At 43.1% G+C, this 15,403-nt stretch overlaps 1 protein-coding gene across 3 annotated transcripts in view; it reads right to left on the bottom strand.

Annotated features, from left to right (window-relative positions):
• TADA2A (transcriptional adaptor 2A) overlaps positions 1-13,515 on the bottom strand; it is a 64,407-nt gene extending 50,892 nt beyond the window's left edge. Inside the window, exons 1-4 of one of the 3 annotated variants that reach the window (XM_066262816.1) lie at positions 13,394-13,515; positions 10,340-10,455; positions 1,716-1,822; positions 468-527 (exon numbers count right to left, since the gene is read on the bottom strand). In XM_066262816.1, coding sequence (XP_066118913.1) covers positions 468-527; positions 1,716-1,822; positions 10,340-10,364 — 192 coding nt within the window. In that variant the 5' untranslated portion in view covers positions 10,365-10,455; positions 13,394-13,515. The remainder of the gene's footprint in view (positions 1-467; positions 528-1,715; positions 1,823-10,339; positions 10,456-13,393) is intronic. The other 2 variants (XM_066262814.1, XM_066262815.1) reach the window with 2 other exon arrangements.
• Between the last annotated feature and the right edge of the window lie 1,888 nt (positions 13,516-15,403).

Genomic DNA, 15,403 nt, shown 5'->3' with positions numbered 1-15,403 from the left:
GAGAGAGGGACAGATAGGGACAGACAGACAGGAAGAAAGAGAGACAAGAAACATCAATTATTAGTTGCGGCACCTTAGTTGTTCATTGATTGCTTTCTCATATGTGCCTTGATGGGGAGGGGGGACTACAGCAGACCGAGTGACCCCTTGCTCAAGCCAGCGACCTTGGGTTCAAGCTGCTGAGCTGTGCTCAAACCAGATGAGTTTGCATTCAAGCCTGCGACCTCAGGGTTTTGAACCTGGGTCCTCTGTGTCCCAGCCCAACGCTCTATCCACTGTGCCACCACCTGGTCAGGTTAGATCCATCAAACTCTTAAAAAAAAAAAAAAAGTACTAGGTAATGATTACCTAATTCAGAAGAGGAGGAAAGAAAAGGGAAAGAGATCCTTGGAGGTGAAGAAAAATAAAACTAATTCCCTTTTAAGACTTGAATAATAAACAGAAATTCCCTGCAATTTCATCATTACCATTATTTCATAAGTATGATCACTTTCATGCTTCTTGTATTCAAATCCTCGAGTGAAACACTGCAAAAAAGAGGAAAATTAAGTTACCATAAAGCCACTTTTTAAAATGCTTTCTTAAAGGATAGAAGATAGTTTGAGGGTACTGTACTCTTGTGATGAGTTTTTAAGACTTCATTTAATCTTGTCTGCATCCACAAAAGGATGGTTATACATTCATGATCACAGCTCTTCCGTGGCCCTCACAGAGAATAAACAACAATCTGAGAAAGATTTTTTCATAGGATAATTCCTTTGAGAAGACTATAAGCCCTGAAATCAGAATGCGTATATTTGAATCTGGTCTCATGCTTGCTTACCTATTTCAGCAATTTTAAGACATTTTTTCCTATTTCAAAACTCTGAAGTGAGGATTCCTCTTATAATAAAAAGCATATTACAATCTCCATAGCCATTTTTACATTTCTGAAACTGGGATGCTTCCTATAATCAACAGTGTCTTGGATCCAATAAAATATGGTATTTGTTGCGTCACCTTGAGCAAATTACCTAAACTCTTTGCCTCAGCTTCTTCTATAAAATGAGGATACTATTTGTACTTACTTTATTGGCTTGTAGTGATGATTTAAGAGTTAATTCATGAACAGTACTCTAAACAGTGCACCTGGCACAGAGTAAGCACTTATAATTAGTGTTATTTCCATCATCATCCACAAAATGGGTTTGTTCCCTTGTTTGTCACCTGCCCAAAGATCACTCTTCAGTAAAACAATAAACGATGTCATAGGTGCTATCAAAAGGAATAACCTTCCAATTCTGTTTCCTGTAGTCTCTACAGGCAAAAAGTGTTAAGTATTAGGTTGATACAGAGCTGTGAAATATGGGCACACCGACTGTCCTACCGTGCTTCACTTTATGGCACTTCACAGATGTTTTGTTTTGTTTTTTTTTTTACAAATTAAAGACAAGACCTTCCACTAGCAGAAAGTTATGACTCGTTTTGTTGTGATGCTCGCCTTATTATGGGGTCTACAACTGAACCCACAATATCTCTGAGAACTGCCTGTATTCAACAGTCTATCTCATCCATCTGCTCTGTTCCCCAACTTTTCACTGGTAAAATGTGTACTGGAGATGGGAAGTAACAGATTTAATGAGGTATGGTCGTTTTGGGCAATCAATAGTCATCTCTGATTTTATTATATCCATAAAACTAGCCTAGGAGAGGCAAGCATCTCCATCATGAGTTACCTGTAAACACAGGAAAAAAGGAGGTGGGCCACATTCTGCACACTTGATATAAGGCTCCATGAGGTAGGAGGAGCAGCCTCGGCAAGGTGGCTTATCAGAGGGGTCACCTAGAGCACAAAGAAAAATACACTAGCTTCAAAACATCTTATGATTATCTTAAGAGCAAGAGGGTGAAAATCTACAAATGACTACAAAGGTAGTGCACTGTGCTGAAGAATTCATGGAGACAAGATGACTTCATATCAAATACAAAAAACCCCCAAAAATTATGTTCCTTTTTATGCCAGGGCAACTTTGTTCCTCCTTGCAGTGTACTTACTACTACTACAAACAGCATCTAATTAGCTATGGCCCCTGCAAAGAAATTTACAAACACAAATTTAAACTGGAAGTTTCATAACACTTATTTTTCCAGGAAACAAAAATGTTGCATACCTACAAAACACAATGTACAATATTTATAGATAAGGAAGTCTGACAAAATGTTAATGATTACTAAATCTAGGTCACAGGCAACAACTAATCACAGTACTATTCTTTCAACTTTTCTGTAAGTTTGAAAATTTTCAGAATAAATGTTTTGGGGGAAAATTCCTTTAAATATGTCTTGGTACTACTTTATATTTGAGTTGGAATTTTTTTTAAAGATTTTATTTATTGATTTTAGAGAGAGGTGGGAGAGGGAGGGGTGGGGAGAAGTAGGAAGCATTAACTCATTAATAGTTGCTTCTTTATGTCCCTTGACTGGGCAAGCTCAGGGTTTCGAACTGGCGACCTCAGCATTCCAGGTTGATGCTTTGTCCATTGCTCCACCACAGGTCAAGCTTGATTTGGAATTTAAAACAACTCCCTCCCTTTCTCCCACAGTAAGCAGAGAACATAGTAGACCTTCTGTCAGTTCCAATGTCTCTGAAATAATTATGGTCAGAAGTACAAACCGAACTCTTAAGTCATAAAAATGCAGATATGTGTGCCCCTGGATGCCCCAAACTCTGAGTCACCATGACCTAGTAGCGTATGTAGTTCTCTGATCAACAGCAAGAGTTTAAGAAAACACAGGCTTTGAAGGTAGATGAAGAGATATATTGTTTAGCCTGGGGCAGGATTTCTCACATTTTGTAATAGCATTTTCCTTCCTAAAATCTGAGAAACTCTTCAAGGCACCCTCCCCTCATGTAAGTGGTGATTCTTGTTCTTTTCATTTATTTCTAAATGAAGACCAGGAGGAAAATGACAGGGGAGAGCAATGTAATCCTGGCAACAGCTTCAAAATAAATATAAGAAAAAGCAACTACTCTACTTTTCCCATTTAAAATACTGACAAAAGAACACATATTAATTTATGTTAAGTGCTAAGTGCAAATCTTTACCAACTCTGACTCTAGAGGCTGTTTGGGGCATCCGGGGCACACATATCTGCATTTTTAGGGACTAAGAGTTCAGTTTGTACTCCTTTCCGTTATTCTTTTATAGTAATACTATAAGCTTGTTTTTTATTTCCTCAAACACTCCTCAGGAAAAAAAAAACCCAGCTACTGATCAAAGTAAAGAGCTTAAAAACCTTATATCAAGAAGTAATTATTGCCTCACCAGGCAGAGGTGCAGTGGATAGAGCATCAGCCTGGGACGCTGAGGACCCAGCCCTTGGGGCTCAAAACCCTGAGACTGCTGGCTTGAGCATGGGATCATAGACATGACCTCACAGCCACTGGCCTGCACTCAAAGGTCACTGGCTTGAAGCCCAAGGTCTCTGGCTTGAGCAAGAGGTCACTGGCTTGGCTTGAGCCGCCCCTCCCCCAAGGCACATGAGAAGTAATCAAGGAACAATTAAAAAGTGAAGCAACGATGAGTTGACGCTGCTTATCTCTTTTCCCCTTCCTCTCTCTCTCTAAAAAAAAAGAAAATTATTTTGTAAAAGCAATCCAAATCATAGTTTAAAAAATTTTAGACAATAAAAGTATGTCATCCTCTATTAACATTTTGATTTCCAATCTTTACATGATGTTTTGTAGCCTGTTTCTTTCACTTGACAACGTATTTTCAACATCTTTCATTATGGTACACATAGATCTTATAGATCTTCCTCATTCTTTTTTCAAAAGATTTTATTTATTGATTTTAGAGAGGAGAGAGAGAGAGAGAGAGAGAGAGAGAGGGGAAGGTGGGGAGTGGGAAAAACATTAACTTGTAGTTGCTTCTCGTCTGTGCCTTGACTGGCCGTGCAAACCCGAGGCTTCAGGTTGGTGACCTCTGCCTTCCAGGTTGACACCTAATCCACAGCACCACCACAGCAGCATCCTCATTCTTCTTAATGGATGAATAATATCCCAGCATATCAATTATCTAACCTAATGGTTTTCAACTGCCCTCTAGAGCAAGGCATTCTGGAAATCTGAGATTGCTTTTTTGTTGCCAGAAGGACTAGCGAGCAGTACTGGCGGCACTCAGCAGGCAGGGACCAGAGATGCTAGATATCCTGAATGGTCAAGACATCCCTCCACAACAAAGAATTGGCCTGTATCCTGCACTTTTAAATGTCCCACCAGATATTCAAGTAGGTAAAAAAACAACAACCCTGTTCATAATTACATGATCTAGACCCCAATTCCATATAAAACAAAATGTTTTTGATAGTTTTCATATATATTGAATTTTACAGGAAAGCAGTTGCATGTACTTCTAGAGGAGATTGTTATCTTATTTTCTTCTGAAATCTATCAAGAGTTATTCAAGGCCTGACCTGTGGTGGCACAGTGGATAAAGCGTCGACCTGGAAATGCTGAGGTCGCCGGTTCAAAACCCTGGGCTTGCCTGGTCAAGGCACATATGGGAGTTGATGCTTCCAGCTCCTCCCCCTATCTCTCTCTCTCTGTCTCTCTCTCCTCTCTAAAATGAATAAATAAAATAAAAATTTTTTAAAAAGCATTAAAAAAAAATTCAGGTGTTAGTTAAAAAAAAAAAAAAGTTATTCAAGCTCGTGGTATTCAAGTCACCAATACAATACACATTAATCATTCATCGTGCAAGAGTAGCTATAAGATGCAGTGAGTCAACATTTGTGTGCAAGCATCTGACTATATAAATCATTATATTTTGTACTGTAATCATGTCTAAATACATTGGGATACATATTTTATTACAAATTGCATTTTTTTGTTATAAATTACTTCTCTTTTTTTTGTATTTTTCTGAAGTGAGAAGTGGGGAGGATGAGAGACAGACTCCTGCATGCGCCATCCACTTGGCATGCCCACTAGGGGGCGATGCTCTGACCATCTGGGGCACTGCTCCATTACATCCAAAGCCATTCTAAATGCCTGAGGCAGAGGCTATGAAGCCAACCTCAGAGTCTGGGCCAACTTTGCTCCAATGGAGTGCTGGCTATAGGAGGGGAAAAGAGAGAGATAGAGAGAAAGGAGAAGGGGGGGAAAGGTGGAGAAGCAGATGGGCACTTCTCCTGTGTGTCCTGGCTGGGAATCGAACCTGGGACTTCCACATAGCAGGCTGATGCCACTGAGCCAACCGGCCACGGCCATAAATTACTTCTCTTTTATTCACCCTTTGTATTATCATTAGGGCATTACTGTTTTTATTTCTTTGAAGTCATGGCTATAGATACGTTATATTACCTATGTATTTTATTTCCAAATAGTAAAAGAAGTTTTAAAAATACTATAAAAAGAATATCACTGGGTCTCATAATGCTGAGAACAATTCAAATATCAATAGTTCTGATGAACATATATCTTGTTTCCAATTATTTACTACTATAAAGAATACTAAAAAAAGAAAGAAAGAATTGCTGAGATCAATGTTTTTTTAAAAATTTTTATTTATTGATTTCAGCAAAAGAGGAAGGGAAAGGGAGGGAGGGAGGGACAGTAACATCGAGCCCTTTATATGCCCTGATTGGGGATCGAACCAGCAAAACTGCACTTTGGGAGGATGCTCTAACCAACCTAGTTCAATTTTCTTTTACATACAGTTTTTCACATTTTGTTCCTAAGCATATGTATTTTCCTAGAACTAGAACTATTAAGTATACAGAGGGTTTTTGACACATATATTAAAAATATCCTTCACAAAGGTATTCCACAACTTTTCTATAACCTAAGAGTAGGGAAAGGCTTTTCTTTTTTACCACCATTCAAGATCCAAGGGCAATAAAAGTTTAACAAATTTAAATGCATATAAAAAAGCCAACAAACAGGCTCTGGCCGGTTGGTTCAGTGGTAGAGTGTCGGACTGGTGTGCAGGGGTCCCGGGTTCGATTCCCGGCCAGGGCACACAGGAGAAGCACCCATCTGCTTCTCCACCCCTCCCCCTCTCCCCTTCCTCTCTGTCTCTCTCTTCCCCTCCCACAGCTGAGGCTCCATTGGAGCAAAGATGGCCCAGGCGCTGGGGATGGCTCCTTGGCCTCTGCCCCAGGCACTAGAGTGGCTCTGGTCGTGACAGAGCGAAGCCCCGGAGGGGCAGAGCATCGCCCCCTGGTGGGCGTGCCGGGTGGATCCCGGTCAGGCGCATGCGGGAGTCTATCTGTCTCTCCCCGTTTCCAGCTTCAGAGAAAAAAAAAAGCCAACAAACAAAAAACTCTGAACCAGGCGTCCCCAAACTATGGCCTGCTGGCCGCATGCGGCCCCCTCCAATGTCTGAGGGACAGTGACATGGCCCCCTGTGTAAAAAGTTTGGGAACCCCTGCTCTCAACTGTTGGGATATGCACTGGCCACCATCAACCCTGAACTGGAATAAGTGCAACAGTTGGAAAAGGATTATCTTGTTTTTATCTACCTTTCTTAAATGTATGCAGAGCTCACATTTATTTAAATGTTTAATATTAGAAATGTCTGGGATCTTCAAGTTTGGTGATGTTTTTGTGATCAGAGATATGCCATAGGAATTTAACTTGTTAAATCAATTAGCATATAGTAACACTGGTTTTATGTCGTTTTGATTAAGGCTGCAGTTTCAGGAACCTATAGAGCAGTGGTCCCCAACCTTATTTGGGCCACAGACTGGTTTAATGTCACAAAATATTTTCACGGACCGGCCTTTAGGGTGGGATGAATAAATGTATCACGTGACCGAGACAAGCGTCAAGAGTGAGTCTTAGACGGATGTAACAGAGGGAATCTGGTCATTTTTTTTTTCTTTTTTGTATTTTTCTGAAGCTGGAAACGGGGAGAGACAGTCAGACAGACTCCCGCATGCGCCCGACCGGGATCCACCCGGCGGCACTCTGCCCCTCCGGGGTGTCGCTCTGCCGCGACCAGAGCCACTCTAGTGCCTGGGGCAGAGGCTAAGAAGCCATCCCCAGCGCCCGGGCCATCTTTGCTCCAATGGAGCCTTGGCTGCGGGAGGGGAAGAGAGAGACAGAGAGGAAGGAGGGGGAGGGGGGTGGAGAAGCAAATGGGCGCTTCTCCTATGTGCCCTGGCCGGGAATCGAACCCGGGTCCCCCGCACGCCAGGCTGACGCTCTAGCGCTGAGCCAACCAGCCAGGGCCGGAATCTGGTCATTTTTAAAAAATAAAACATCATTCAGACTTAAATATAAATAAAACGGAAATAATGTAAGTTATTTATTCTTTCTCTGCGGACCAGTACTGGTCCGTGGCCTGGGGTTTGGGGACCACTGCTATGAGGACACTGAGGACTTACTATAAGTCTCTTACCCTCAAATAATTCAAAAAACAAAATATGGGGTGTGTGTGTGTTTATCTAGAAATATATATAAATAAATAAATATATATTAATAGAGAGAAAGAGAGAGAAAACACACATAGTAAAAAAATTAAAACATGCCGGACCTGTGGTGGCGCAGTGGATAAAGCATTGACCTGGAACGCTAAGGTCGCCGGTTCAAAACCCAGGCTTGCCTGGTCAGGGCACATATGGGAGTTGATGCTTCCTGCTTCTCCCCCTCCTCTCTCTCTTGCCTCTCTAATAATGAATACAATCTAAAAATAATTAAAAAAAATTAAAACATATATGGGTATTCTTTATACTGTTCTTAAGAATACCTTCCAACTTTCCTGTAAGTTTGAAATTATTCCCATTTAAAAAGTTTAAAAATAACTTTAAAAAGGGGAAGGGAATAGTTTCAGTTTTCACTCCCAGAACTGGGACAACTCTTTTTCTTTTTGTATTTTTTTGAAGTGAGAAGCAGGTAGGCAGAGAGACTCCCGCAGCCACCCGACAGGGATCCACCTGGCATGCCCACTAGGGGGCGATGCTCTGCCCATTGGGTTGTTGCTCCATTGTAACCAGAGCCATTCTGGAGACTGAGGCAGAGGCCATGGAGCCATCCTCAGTGCCCTGGCCAACTTGGCTCCAGTGGAGCCTTGGCTGCGAGAGAGGAAGAGAGAGATAGAAAGGAGAGGGGAAAGGGTGGAGAAGCAGATGGGCGCTTTTCCTGTGTGCCCTGGCCGGGAATCAAACCCGGGACTTCCACGCACCAGGCCGACGTTCTACCACTGAGCAAACCAGCCAGGGCCGGGACAATTCTTTTAAGTTTTTTCCCATGTGCAAAATGAGAGATTTGAACTAGAAGTGTTTGAAGACTTCAGTCTGTGCTATAGAGTGGGATGAGAGATTGAATTAGAGCCCCTCTGAGAAACTGGTGTGGAGGAAACAATAAGCAAAGATTCTTTGCTCCTGATTCTTCTCATTGGGACACTACTAACATCTGACAAGGATTTCTATTTCTTCCAAATCCCTTATCTTCAGAATCAGAGAAAAAGTAGTATATGTTTTTTCTCCATAGTGAGGTTGCCTGAATTTATTTCCGACGTACACCATGAATCTCTGCATCATTATTATACTGTGGTTTACTCTTAGAACACAAATTCTACCTGAAAGAGGGAGAAAAGTATTTTCTTTATTCTACCACTGACATTATTTATCAAGGTATCACAAATATGTTATTGGTTCTGCACAGTATTTTTTTTTGCATCTGTTTGCCCTTTAACAGGGCTCACTTCCATGTTATAACATAGTCTTCAATATCATTTTTAGTGACTACCTAGCAATTCCGATATTGATGAGTATAGATCTTACTTATTTATCTTTTTATTTATTTATTTATTTTTCCCCCCCATTTTTCTGAAGCTGGAAACAGGGAGAGACAGTCAGACAGACTCCCGCATGCGCCCGACCGGGATCCACCCGGCACGCCCACCATGGGCGACGCTCTGCCCACCAGGGGGCGATGCTCTGCCCATCCTGGGCGTCGCCATGTTGCGACCAGAGCCACTCTAGCGCCTGGGGCAGAGGCCAAGGAGCCATCCCCAGCGCCCGGGCCATCTTTGCTCCAATGGAGCCTTGGCTGCGGGAGGGGAAGAGAGAGACAGAGAGGAAAGCGCGGCGGAGGGGTGGAGAAGCAAATGGGCGCTTCCCCTGTGTGCCCTGGCCGGGAATCGAACCCGGGTCCTCCGCACGCCAGGCCGACGCTCTACCGCTGAGTTATTTACCTTTTTTAAGATTCTATTTATTGATTTTAGAGAGGCGAGAGCGAGAGAAAGGGGGGAGGAGCAGGAAGCATCAATTCATAGCAGTTGTTTTTCGTATGTGCCTTGACAGGGCAAACCCGGGGTTTTGAACTGACAACCTCAGCATTCCAGGTGGCTTTATCCACTGCGCCACCAGAGGTCCGGCATGTTATTGGTTCTAAACAGAAATCCAATTATTTTTTAAAATCTAAATGCAGGTGTAAGCCCTGGCTGGGTAGCTCGTTTCGTTAGAGCATTGTCCTGATACTCTAAGGTTGAAGGTTCAATCCCTGGTCAGGGCACATATAGAAACAGATCAATGTTTCTGTCTCTCCCTCTCTCCCTTTCTCTTGATCTAAAAATCAATAAATTAAAATATATATATTTATATATATATAAAATAAATGCAGATGCTAGATGAAAAAAGTGAAGGGACTAAGCAAAGAAAAAAACCTTATGGATACAGACAATAGTGTGGGGACTGCAGGAGGGAAAGGGGGTAGGGGAGGTGGAGGAGGGCAGAGTAGGGATAGATGGTGATGGAGGGAGACTTGACTTGGGGTGGTGCATCATAGAATTGTACTCCTGAAACCTGTATGGTTTTATTAACCAGTCACCCCAATAAATTCAATAATCAAATTTTAAAAATAAATAAATAAAATCTAAATGCAGGTTAATCATACTACGCCTGGTTCATCTGACCTTAGTTTTCTTATATAACCCAGGGCAGTGGTCGGCAAACTCATTAGTCAACAGAGCCAAATATCAACAGTACGTGTATTGGAATTTTTTTTGAGAGCCAAATTTTTTAAACTTAAAACTATATAGGTAGGTACATTCCTTATCGAGGTAGCGCCTGCATGTGGTATTTTGTGGAAGAGCCACACTCAAGGGGCCAAAAAGCCGCATGTGGCTTGCGAGCCGCAGTTTGCCGACCAGGGACCTGGGGTGATACTTTCGTGTTATGTATTCAGTGGGCAATCAATAAATATCGACAGACTTTGAGTTGATACTCTTACTGCTTTAGGATCAGATTCTCAGGTCTTTGTTTAACTTCAAAGTGCTTATTTTTCTTCTTTGATCAACTTTCACTTCAGTTTGCAATTAATATTCGTGAGACTTGTTCACATAGTACTTACTGCTAAAAGAACCCAAACGGTCCATTCTTTAATTGGAAAAGACAACTGCTTTATCTTCCTCCCCTTTAAGGAGACTCCAGAACTGGTCAACACATATGCCAAAGCTTGAAGATTCCCTATGAACAAACAAAAGTGGCATATGGATCAGGAAATAATTCAAAGAGACAAGATAAAGAGAAGACAATACAACACATTCAACTCTACTACATCCAAGCTTTGTAACACTAAGCAAATATTTTATCTCTATAATCCTGTTTCCCCCTCTCTACCTCCTAGAGTTGTTGTGAAGTTTAAATATCACAAGCTATATAAATAATGTACTGCCTGACCTGTGGTGGCGCAGTGGATAAAGCGTCGACCTGGAAATGCTGAGGTTGCCGGTTCAAAACTCTGGGCTTGCCTGGTCAAGGCACATACGGGAGTTGAAGCTTCCTGCTCCTCCCCCCTTCTCTCTCTCTTTCTCTCCCCTCTAAAATGAATAAAATATATCTATATCTATATCTATATATCTATATCTATATATATCTATCTATATATAAAAATAATGTACTACTATGGTACCTGGCCCATAGTAAGCCCTCCACAGAGGATACATATCTCTAATAAACAAGTATTAGGGGGGGAGGGGTATACAGCACAATCAAATGTCAAAATAATCTAGAGATATTTTCTCTCAACATATGTACCCTGATTTATCAATGTCACTGCATTAAATTTAATTAAAAAAAACAAAAAAACAAAAAAAACAAAAAAAAACAAGTATTAGGTTTTTTCTGCCCTGCATCACTTCTCTCCTTAGCCTCCTTCTTTTGGGAAACTGACTCCGGACATTTCATACGGTTTGATGGGGTTGCCAATTGCAATACTCCATCCTCTACCTCCACAGCAGTTAAGCAACCAGATCTCTTCTTAGAGAAATCTGAATCTTGAATAAGACATATAAGGACAGAAGGCAGTTGGAGCTCAATCATTCACTCGCCAAAAAATTTAGTTCATGAGCTCTGGCTGCTGAAATCCCCATCCCCAAGGGTGGCTCAACTGTTTAGTTTTTTTCCCCCTCTCTCATTTCTCTATCTTTCCAGTAATACTTTTATATGAGTAAGTTGTGTTACTAGAAATCAAGGAATCCTATTACAACATACATTTGTTCACTAATTTACTCTTTGAGCAAATAATAGGTATGTGCAATGCACAAAGTATATTCTCAAAGACAGAAACGACATAATATTTCCCACTAAGCCAGGGAAATATCCCTGCTTTATACTCTCATAGTTTTTACCTACCTCTTTTCTGGCATTTTTCACATTCTAATTTGTGAGGATTACTTCTGCATGCATATTTTCCCACTGTTAGACTAAATCAAAGCAGGGACTACATCCAATACAAATTTGTATGCCTTAAAAAAATAAGCACAACCCTGGCTGGATGGCTCAGCTGGTTAGAGTGTCATCCTGATAAGCATAAGGTTGCAGATTGGATCCCCATTCAAAGCATATACAGGAACAGATTGATGTTTGTCTCTTTCTCTCTTTCTTTAAAATCAATAATAATAATAATAAAAAGTACCACCTGGCCTGTGGTGGCACAGTGACTAGAGCACTGACCTGGAACACTGAGGTTATGGTTCAAAACCTTGCGCTTGCCAGGTTAAGGCACATATGACAAGCAACCAAAGAACAGCTAGAGTGAAAACTACTACTCATCCCCCACCCCCACTGTAAAATCAATTTTAAAAAAAAGTACCAAGCACAGAGAAAGAACTCAGTAAACACAAGTGTCATAGACAAATGTTAGTTCTTCAATAGGTTAATTCATCTTTGGTTTTCCTGGAGTGACTTCTTTCACCTGATATTTTTAGCTTGGAAATAATTCACCATTGGATAACACACCTTTTTTATTTTTGTGACAGAGACAGAGAGGGAGAGACAGACAGGAAGGGAGAGAAATGAGAAGCATCAATTCTTCGCTGCAACACCTTAGTGGTTCACTGATTGCTTTCTCATATGTGCCATGAAGGGGGGGGGGGGGGGGCTAGAACAGACCGAGTGACTCAGTGCTCAAACCAGATAAGCCCGCGCTCAAGCTGGCAACCTCCATCCAGGTTCTGAACTGGGTCTTCTGCGCCACCATCTGGTCAGGCTAAACTTGTCTTTTTTGGTGTGGATTGGGGCAGGGTAGTTCTTTCTCTGAGACAAGACTACAATCTTTGAAGAAAAATGAGTTTAGCAAGGGGTATTATTAAATAATGACCAAGATTTATTGAACTTTTCTCATATGCCAGATATTATGGTACCATTGCATGTGGATTATTTGTTGAACTCTCTAAGGCATGCTGTTTTCAAAAAAGGAAAGGAAACCCTGAAAGATTATATTACCTGTACAGGTAGCAAACAGCAGCACCATTTCAGCAGAGGTTAAGAGAGAGGGTCAAGTAAAAGGTGTAGGAACAGGCTGATAAACACTCCATAAGAACAATTTTCAATAATGCTGTTTTTTTCTCCTCACTTCTCGCCAGAGATTTCTGACAGTAACATCCATGAAAGGATTGGTGCTAGTTCCAAGTTATTATTTACCAAAATCAAAGATGTTACTGGGTGGAAGGAAGGCTTGTGAAGAATAGCATCAATGTCGGCCTCAGGTAAGTTTAAATGCCCACTGAGAAAGGCCGACTTGAAAACTCAATGGGAAACGTCGGTCGGGGCCTGAGCACGCACACAAAGGCCGTTGTTAGCGTAGTTAACACTTTGAAAAGTCTGTACTGCACAGACAGGAATGCTGATGCGGGGGCAGCGCGGAGCGGCCCTGAGCTCACCACGCGCCCGGGCCGTCGGGGGCGGGGCGGGGCGAGGGGCAAGCCCGCCCACCCCGCCCCTCCCCCACAGGACGACGTGACTCGACGCTCCACGCCATCGTCTCTGCCGAGTCTTCGCCGCCGCTGGGGCTTACAGCTTGACCCCGATGCCCTTAGTACTTCCCGATCCCCGCTTCTTCCTCCCCGCGCCAGAGGAGAATCGAGCCCCACTACCACCCGCCTTGCAGCGCCTCGAGGCTTACCTCACCGTGCCCCCCTTCTCCGCGCCAAGAAGCAGTCAACCACGTGCGCGCCACTGAGCTTGCGGGCTTGCGGGCTCGCTCCCGAGCAGCGCAAGCGCGAGCTTGCCTCTTCCGTGCGCCGCCCCGCCGCGTGCCGCGCTCCCGCCGTCTCCGCCCCTTTCCGTCCCTGGCCTCGAGTACCCACGTGATGCTGTGACCCCGCCGCCCCCTTCTCGGTCGCAGCCGGGGTGTTGCCGCGTCTACGCTGCTCCCCTCTGGCAGAGGCCTGGGAGGATGCAGGTGTGCAGTCGGTCTGACTTTTGAGTCCGACCAGTCATTTTTCCTGTGAGGTGCGTTGCGGGTCGCCAGGGGCCTGGATTTGATCCCCTCTGGAGTGCCGGGAGTCAGGGCGGACTGCTGCGGCCCTGCTTTTGTTTTTAACATTCTCAGCCCTGTTGCAGCCAAGGAAATTGAGACCAAGGGACTCAGTGGCCGCCTCTGGACGCCGGGTCTTGGGAATGCTGCTCGTGGATTAACCAGACTGAATGGTTTAAGGGGGAACAGTGTCCGTTGTTTTATTCAGATGCTTCTGGACCGTCGAAATTACCTCCTTTGGAAGGAACCATCCCCTCTTTGGGCATCAGAGGCCCAGATTGAGGCACAATGATGACAGGATGTGGTGGTCCACTCTGATGTCAATCTTGAGGGCTAGGTATGTCCCAACTCTTATTACTACTAATTATTATAATAGTTACCACATGTCGGGTATTAATTGCATGCCAGGCATTGTACAAAGGAAGTTACATACATGGTCTCCATTGACCTTCAAAAACAACCTTATGAGGTAGGCACTATTATTATCCCCATTTTCCAGGTGAAGACATTTAGACTTTGGCTTATAAATAAATAACCTGAAACAGTTCCAACGTTATAGGAATGTTTACCTGAAACCTATGTACTCTTATTGATTAATGTCACCCCATTAAATTTAATTTCTAAATAAAATAAATACATATATACATACCTGGGATCACACTGCTGGAGATTGTTGGCAAGAAGGGATTCAAACTAGGCCCTGGCCGGTTTGCTCAGTGGTAGAGCGTCGGCCTGGCGTGCAGGAGTCCCGGGTTCGATTCCCGGCCAGGGCACACAGGAGAAGCACCCATCTGCTTCTCCACCCCTCCCCCTCTCCTTCCTCTCTGTCTCTCTCTTCCCCTCCCGCAGTCAAGGCTCCTTTGGAGCAAAATTGGCCCGGGCGCTGAGGATGGCTCTGTGGCCTCTGCCTCAGGTGCTAGAATGGCTCTGGTTGGGACGGAGCGACGCCCCAGAGGGGCAGAGCATCGCCCCCTGGTGGGCATGCCAGGTGGATCCCGGTGGGGCGCATGCAGGAGTCTGTCTGACTGCCTCCCTGTTTCCAACTTCAGAAAAACACAAAAAAGGGGATTCAAACTGGGGTCTACCTTAACCATTATGCTGTAACATCCATTTAGAAGTCAGTCTTTCATAAAGTTGCCCAACCTCTTTTAGAATTCATTTACAGTTTCTGCCTATGTGGCTTTTTAATTCGTTTTTTTTTAAATTTTTTTATTTATTCATTTTTAGAGAGGAGAGGGAGAGAGAGAGAGAGAGAGAGGAGAGACAGAGAGAGAGAAGGGGGGAGGAGCTGGAAGCATCAACTCCCATATGTGCCTTGACCAGGCAAGCCCAGGATTTCGAACTGGCAACCTCAGCATTTCCAGGTCGACGCTTTATCCACTGCGCCGCCACAGGTCAGGCCTTAATTCGTTTTTTAATATATGAGAAACAAGTTCATTGTAAAAAAAAAAATCAGGATATTCACACGAGCAAAAATAATGTGAAAAGCAGCTCCCACACCATGTTAAATAAACAGTTAATATTTTGCTACTCATTTGACAGACATTTTCCTATGCCTCAATAAATACAGTTTTACGTATGAAGTATCCTGAAAATCTGTTTACTTATTCAACAAATATTTCATGGACAGACATTGTTCTAGGTGCTGGGGATTCA

Source organism: Saccopteryx bilineata, chromosome 2, assembly GCF_036850765.1.
Source record: "Saccopteryx bilineata isolate mSacBil1 chromosome 2, mSacBil1_pri_phased_curated, whole genome shotgun sequence".
In the NCBI taxonomy this organism is placed as follows: Eukaryota; Metazoa; Chordata; class Mammalia; order Chiroptera; family Emballonuridae; genus Saccopteryx; species Saccopteryx bilineata.
This window is presented reverse-complemented; position numbering and strand designations above follow the sequence as displayed.